The 7425-nt window shown below is 46.6% G+C and overlaps 2 protein-coding genes across 2 annotated transcripts; both read left to right on the top strand.

Moving 5' to 3' along the window:
- The first annotated feature begins 2786 nt into the window (after positions 1-2786).
- LOC123509538 lies at positions 2787-5067 on the top strand. Its single transcript, XM_045263904.1, has 2 exons — positions 2787-2929; positions 3676-5067. Exons 1-2 carry the CDS (start codon positions 2840-2842, stop codon positions 5026-5028), a joined length of 1443 nt encoding a protein of 480 aa, XP_045119839.1. The 5' UTR covers positions 2787-2839; the 3' UTR covers positions 5029-5067.
- Positions 5068-5077: 10 nt separating this feature from the next.
- LOC123509701 lies at positions 5078-6002 on the top strand. Its single transcript, XM_045264202.1, has one exon. The coding sequence runs from the start codon at positions 5187-5189 to the stop codon at positions 6000-6002; it is 816 nt and encodes a 271-aa protein (XP_045120137.1). The 5' UTR covers positions 5078-5186.
- Positions 6003-7425: the final 1423 nt, after the last annotated feature.

Raw genomic sequence — 7425 nt, 5'->3', positions numbered from 1 at the left:
AGCAGCAATGTGGCGCAACATCTGAGCCCATTAAAGGTGGTGGCGGGCGCTCCAATACCCTCCGGCGGATCGTGTGTGTGTGTGTGTGTGTGTGTGTGTGTGTGTGTGTGTGTGTGTGTGTGTGTGTGTGTGTGTGTGTGTGTGTGTGTGTGTGTGTGTGTGTACGGGAATTATGCAATCACTTGATAACATCTGCATATCTTTAATCATCTCACCTGTAATTTACCTTCCGTCTTCGTCTTCTTCTCTCATCATTAATTTGCTATGCGTCCACTTTCGTCTATTTCATCTTTTCATTGATTTCCTATTTTCCTATTTTATTATTTGTATTTTTCACGTCAAAACCTTCACTTTTTTCTCCTTTTGTCATCTTTCGCATTCAGTTTTGTTTACTTTTCAGCAGATTTTTATTTTTATTTTTTTCCTTATTCATTCGTCTTTCTTCTTTCACCAAATCGTGCTCGTGTGTCACATTTTTTTTCTTTTCATTTTGTAGAATCCGTGGTCAATTATTTCTTATTTCCCATCATCATTCCATGTGTTTTCGCCTTCGTCATTGATGTTGTGCACTTTCTGGAAAACCATTCACTATACCTTTAAAAGCGCTTCGGAAAACCCATCTGGTAAACCACTTTGAAAACTTTGAAAATCCTTTGAAACCCTTGAAAACATCTTTTGAAAACCATGAAAACACTTTAAAATAACTTGGAAAACATCCTTGAAAACGAAGAAACTCCTTTGAAAACCTTGAAAACCCTTTAAAAACCATAAAAACACCTTAAAAATTCTTGCCCACTCTCCAGAAACAGTCACAACAACCTTCTTTAGACCTTGACGGTAGCAACGACCACCAAAACTGCATTACCGAGCGTTCTTCTTCTATTTTCACCAGTGCAAGGAGTTTTCGTGGCGCAACAACACTGATACATATCCAAAACACCGAATTACGGATTCACATTGGGTGATTTGCTTCCTAACACCATCATTTGTACGATCCACTTATACGGACAAGGAGAAACACGCAAACCACTCGGCACTATACTAACTAAGCGCTGTCAGTTAGTAAGAGACTGGTCGAGATATGGCGAGGTACCTTAGCTCACCTGTTCCTCTCCTCCTTTGCCTCACCTGTGTGCTGGCCATGGGCACTTCCACAGGTAAGATTGTATTCCCTGAAATATATCTATAAAGGCCCCACACAATTCCAAACAGCAGCAGCAGACAGCAAACCCTCAAAAGCACACCTGTTACAATTCCTCTCTCTTCAGTGAAAAGAAAATGAAGTGCCGTCAGTTTGCTCGTCCTCCTCCATTAGAACATGAGAAACAGAGAAGTTGCAAGACACAAACAGATCTACACGTGGCAGTCCCTGTATGAGCATAGTGAAGTGAAATAGCGAAGACTCTGGCCATTAATCTTCTGACCTCCAAAAACCCTTCCTAATGCAAATAAAATCATCTAATCATACACAAAAACCAAGGTAAAAATGCATCTCAGTATTGAAGAGGTTAAGAAATTCCTGTTTCACTGTTGCCCTCCAACTCCAATCAATATCTCTACAACTGAAATGGCCCACCACACATACCTGACTGTACCGGGCTGCTCTATTTATTTCCTCCCATAGTGAGTAATTGATTTCCTTTGTAGCATTCGGTGGCCTGAACACTAAATCCATTACCACTGATAGCGATCCCTCCATTATAACCACCCGTAAGGACTGTTTTGCTATCTATCTTAATTCTACTGTTAAAGCAACATTGCAATGTGTGTCTAACGTACAGCGCTGCTCCTCCCCGTGTCTTGTTTTCCTTATCCTTGAAACAGTGTATGGCCATCAGTTCTAGCCTCCGGATCAAATACTTTTCCTGGCATGTTTCTGTTAACGTTATTGTATCAACATTTTCAACACACGCCGTTCCTCTAAGTCTAAGCAAATTTATGTTATTCAAAATACTTTAACAGTTTGTGTAATAAACACTAAGCTATTCCTCGCCTTCAGATTTAACATTTTGTCTTCCCTATGGTTCTTACAAAGACTTTCTACCTCTTTGCTAATGAAAAAAAGCGTTGGATTGCATTTAACTTCCGCTCAAGTGTTCAACTCTTTGGCGTGACAAACGCACTCCATCCCTGGCACACAAAGCGTCCTTGCCGTAGAAGAGGTCCCAGTTGTCAAAGAATGCCCATCCGTTGCTCTTATAGTCATCTGCAAGCCTGCAGTTTACCTAACCTGCTGGCCAGTGGTGCACCTGTGATCAGTGACGGTGCTGCTGCAGGAGCTGCGGCAACGCTGATATTCTTCGTTATGTTTTATTTGTTTATTTTCCAGAGCGTGGATGTTTGTTGCCTCGTTCCTCTGTCTGTTTGTCTGTCTCTATCTTTCTCTCTCTCTCTCGTCCACTCTATAACTATATTCTTTCTCTTGGTAGAGAACACTTTCATTCCTTCCGTCCTCGTGTATTCACAGGCGAAGGCGTGGTGGTGGTGGGCATAGAAAATTCGGAAGGCCACATGTGCATGAGGTCCAACGCATTCATCCCTGACATCTTCCCCAGCGAGAAGGCCTCCTCCATGGGGGCGTGTCTGCTGGCGAGGCCCGAGTTGATACAGGACAGCGAAGACAGCCACATCATGTCCTATAAGTCTGAAGACATCCATATAGAAGTTGGTAAGGCTTAGTAGTGGTAGTGGTGGTGGTGGTGGCTGTCTCTTATTCATCAGTCTAGCTCTTTTCATGAAGGCTGTGTCCCCAGGCATCAACTCCTACTTCGCTCTCTGGCTGAAGGTCGACACGGATTGGCACTATTTAAACGGCTCCTTAAAGGCCGAGGAGTGGAACATGCTGTGCGTGGGCTTCACTGCCGCCCGTGACACTGACGCGCCCACGCCCACGCCCGAGGAAGCGCACTCACCACTAAAAACTTTGGAGGTAAATAGTGTTGGATGAAGTATAGGAGGCTGAGGAGTCGCCTTTGACTGTCTGTCTGTCTGTCTGTCTGTCTGTCTTTGTCTATCTGTCTGTCTGTCTGTCTATTTTTATCTGTCTGTCTGTCTGTCTTTGTCTATCTGTCTGTCTCTCTGTCTATTTTTGTCTGTCTGTCTGTCTTTGTCTGTCTTTGTCTGTCTGTCTGTCTGTCTTTGTCTATCTGTCTGTCTGTCTGTCTATTTTTGTCTGTCTGTCTGTCTTTGTCTTATTGTCTTTGTCTGTCTGTATATCTGTCTATTTGTCTGATTATCTGTTTGTCTGTCTAAGTCTATCTGTCTGTCTGTCTCTCTTTGTCGGTCTGTCTATCTGTCTATCTTTGTCTGTGTTTATCTGTCTGTTTTTATCTGTGTCTGTCTGTCTTTCCCTGTCTATTTGTCTGTGTTTATCTGTCTGTTTTATCTGTGTCTGTCTGTCTTTCCCTGTCTATTTGTCTGTGTTTATCTGTCTGTTTTTATCTGTGTCTGTCTGTCTTTCCCTGTCTATTTGTCTGTGTTTATCTGTCTGTTTTTATCTGTGTCTGTCTGTCTTTCCCTGTCTATTTGTCTGTCTATCTGTCTCTATCTGTCTGTCTGTCTCTCCGTCTGTCTGTCAGCCGGTCTGTCTCTGCGTGTGCACAGCAAGTCTCGTCTAGCGAAGAGGGAGTGGCGCCTGGTAACAGGTGTGGGTGAAGCATCCTGTCTTTCCCGCAGGTGTGGCAAGTGTGGGCGTCCCTGCAGGGCGTTCCCCTGGAGGTGCCCCAAAGTGTCCACAGCTTCAAAGACCGGCCTTCGATAAACTTGAACTTCATATGCATTGGCAACAGTGAGCACCATAACAACTCCTTCACGGGCTTCGTCACGGGCTTCACGCTGAAAGAGGGGGAGGGGGATCTGACCCCCGACAACTGCAGCCTGCTGCTGGAGGAAAACCTGCTAAAGATGCCGCTCGCTAACAACTGGCGACACAACAGTTTTGTCATCGCCTTGGAGGAGAACCTGCAGGACCCTTGTAACACGACCGTGCTCACGCTGGTGCTGCACGAGGCCTGGGACCATGACAAGGCGCAGCTCTGGTGTCGTAGCCTGGGCGGCCACCTCCCCACGCAGGAGGAGGCCGCCGCCTCGGACCTGGTGAACTTCAACTGCACCTCTGAGGAATACCTGTCGTGGACGAGCGACGCCAGCGAGAGGGAGGATGGTCCTGCCGCCAACTGCCCAGTGCTTTTGGCGAACGGCAGCATGGAGCAGCGCGAATGCCTCAGCGAGCTGAGGTGCAGCTTTTGCCTGGTGCCCAACGGTTTATCCTACACGCTCTTCGGCGACCAAACAGACTTCGACCGCCACTACAACCTACGCGCGTGGCAAAACGGCTCCTTCTTCTTCCACGGCAAGACCAGCAACATCACGCTCGGGGCGGCTGGCTGGACCCTGCAATCCAGGCTGCACCGCCGCCACCTGCACCTCAACGGCAACGTGGGCGTGATGGGGCGCCACACATGGCGTTCCCAGAACCAGGCTCACGCCACGTACAAGCTCACCTTCACGGTGTGCAACGCCTTGCAGTTCTCCACCAACGACGGCGTGTGTCTGAGGCGCAGCGAGCGCTGTGACGGGCTCTTCCAAGGCCCTGACAAGAGTGGCGAGGAGGGGTGCGGCAGGCGGCGCCACCTGGGCAGGAACGAGCACTATAGCCCCGACACCAGGCCACGCCACGTCACCAATTCCACCCTATACAACAATTCCAGAGTCTGGCTGGTGCACAAGATGAAAGCCGAGAAGGACACTGCCACCGTGGAGATTACCACGGTGCTGCAATGGATGGACGACAGGCTCAAGTTTATTGACCCCAGGAAACATGCTAACAAGTTCCCCTGCCACCTGATCTGGACACCAGACATCGCCATCTCCGCGGGGGACACCGACGGGCCCGCCGTGTACCCCACCACTAACAACACCGTCTGCTACTTCAACTGGCCCTTCGATTCACCACAGAAGCTCGAGATGGACGACCCTTTCATGGGTGAGCCTTGGGCGGTCGGGTGGGGTGGGGGAGGGCAGAGCTAGGTGGGGCGGGGCGGGGCGGGGATTGCTTTAAGTAGAGGTAATGTTTAAATTATGCACTGTATGTTGCAAGTGTTTTGAAAAAGAAGGCTTTTCCTTGGCATAACAAAGAGTCAGCTTTCATGACAAGCTGACATAATACGGGTGTGAATCACGGACTAATGCTGCTCTTCTTCCTTCCATTCTTTTCCTCTTTTCTCCCTGCCTTTCCGCTCCTCTTCACCACACACTATCCCTCACTGCCACGCTCACGGCGCTCCCTGCCTTCACTCTGTCCGCCACGCCTTCCATTCACAGTTACGTACGTGACAAATATTTCCATCAATCAGAACTTTACCTTCGTGGCCTCGTACCCTTGCATGCTGATTATGGAGAGGTACCCATTCGGCAAGTACGAGTGTAACCTCACCTTGACATTCGAGGAAAAAGACCTTCATTGGAGCGAAGAGAACTACCAAACTATTAAATACTCCGGCGACCACGACCTCCTGGACTACAGACTGGAGAAGATAACCTTGTATGCCAAGAAGGAAGAGTTGACTATCACGCTGCACCTGATTGGCCAGCCCGAGTACCATCTAATCAGCAGCTTCCTCCCTAGTACCCTCATGCTCATCATCTGTTATTCCTCGTTCTACTTCCCCATCGTGGATTTTAACGGAAGAATGCACGTCTCGCTAACATCTCTCGTGGTTCTTCTGGCTTTCTTCTCCCAGGCAACGAATTCCTACGTGAAGACACCTTATTATAAACTCATCGACGTGTGGTATGTGCTGCTCGTCTGGCTGTGCTGCCTGGTGGTCATCGCTAACGGCATTGTCAATTCTCTGAGGGTGCAGCGCGTCAAGACACACACCGAGCTGACCAAGAAAGTGTTGAGGGCGAAAAAGTTCAACATCGGATGCATGATTGTTATGCCTATCTTGTTTGGACTTATAGTGTTTGTGTTTGTGCTGTTTGCCATGCACGCTATCTGAGGTGTGTGTGTGTGTGTGTGTGTGTGTGTGTGTGTGTGTGTGTGTGTGTGTGTGTGTGTGTGTGTGTGTGTGTGTGTGTGTGTGTGTGTGTGTGTGTGTGTGTGTGTGTGTGTGTGTGTGTGTGTGTGTGTGTGTGTGTGTGTGTGTGTGTGTGTGTGTGTGTGTGTGTGTGTGTGTGTGTGTGTGTGTGTGTGTGTGTGTGTGTGTGTGTGTGTGTGTGTGTGTGTGTGTCTGTGTGTATTTACCTACTTGTATATTACAGGATTCGAGTGGGCCTGGTAGTGTGACCTCTCTCTCTCTATCTACCTTTATCGAACTTTTTCATAGATCTTTGCACATTTTCTGCTGCTACAATCTCTTCACTCAAGCCGTTCCAGATGTCCACCGTCCTGTGCGGAAAACTACACTTTTAATTGTTACTCAAATATTGACTTCATGATCTTAAAGTGTGTCTCTTGTCCGTCTATCTCCATCCTCCGTCAGTGGTACCAGGTCTTGTCTGTCTATCTCCACCATATAGTCTACTATCTTATACATCGTTATCAGACCTCATCTCTCTCGTCTAGCCTTTAAAGATGATAGTTCCATTTCCTTCAGCCTTTCTCCATAGGTAAGGTCCATCTCTGGCATCATCTTTGAACCCGCCCTTTCGATTTCTTTTCAGTTTTCCGATATCCTTTTGCATGCATGGAGACCTCACCACTGCTGCATATACAAGTCAAGGTCTTATCATAGTGGTTAGGTTTTTTCTCATCACACTCTTATCTATGTAATGTGTGTGTGTGTGTGTGTGTTTTGGAGGAGGAGGAGGAGGAGGAGGAGCAGAGGGCATTATCCAATCACTTGATAACACCTGCATATCTTTACCAGTCTCTCACCTGTGCCACGCTAACCTCTCTTCTCCGTCTCTTTTCCTCCTTATCTGTTCAGTTCGTGTTCATTTTTATTTACTGTACATTGTTTGCTATCTATTCCTTCTTTTCTATCGTATTTCTTCTCTTTTTCACCATGCTTTTTTTCTTTTTTTCGTTTATCTCGCATTTCTTCTTCCCTCTTCCTCATTTCCTTCTACATGTTTTCTACTTCTTTCGATTGTCCTTTTTTTCATTCATCTTATTATTGTATTTCTAGTTTTTCTCTCTATTTTGTAGTTTTTAGTTTTTATTTTATTAACGCCTTTTCTCATTCATCTTATTCCATTTCTCAAACTTTCTTGTTAGTATTTCTATTCTAATCAAATATAGAAAATAATAATAATAGTAGTAGTAGTAGCATTCGTATTCTTGAACGCCTTGGAGACACGCCCAACATTCTTGATCTCTTCCTCACCTCTAATCCTTCTGCTTATGCTGTCACCCTTTCATCTCCGTTTGGTTCCTCCGATCACAGTCTCATTTCTGTATCTTGTCCTATTTCTCAATTC

The sequence above is a fragment of the Portunus trituberculatus genome, chromosome 3, assembly GCF_017591435.1.
Source record: "Portunus trituberculatus isolate SZX2019 chromosome 3, ASM1759143v1, whole genome shotgun sequence".
Taxonomy (NCBI): domain Eukaryota; kingdom Metazoa; phylum Arthropoda; class Malacostraca; order Decapoda; family Portunidae; genus Portunus; species Portunus trituberculatus.
This window is presented reverse-complemented; position numbering and strand designations above follow the sequence as displayed.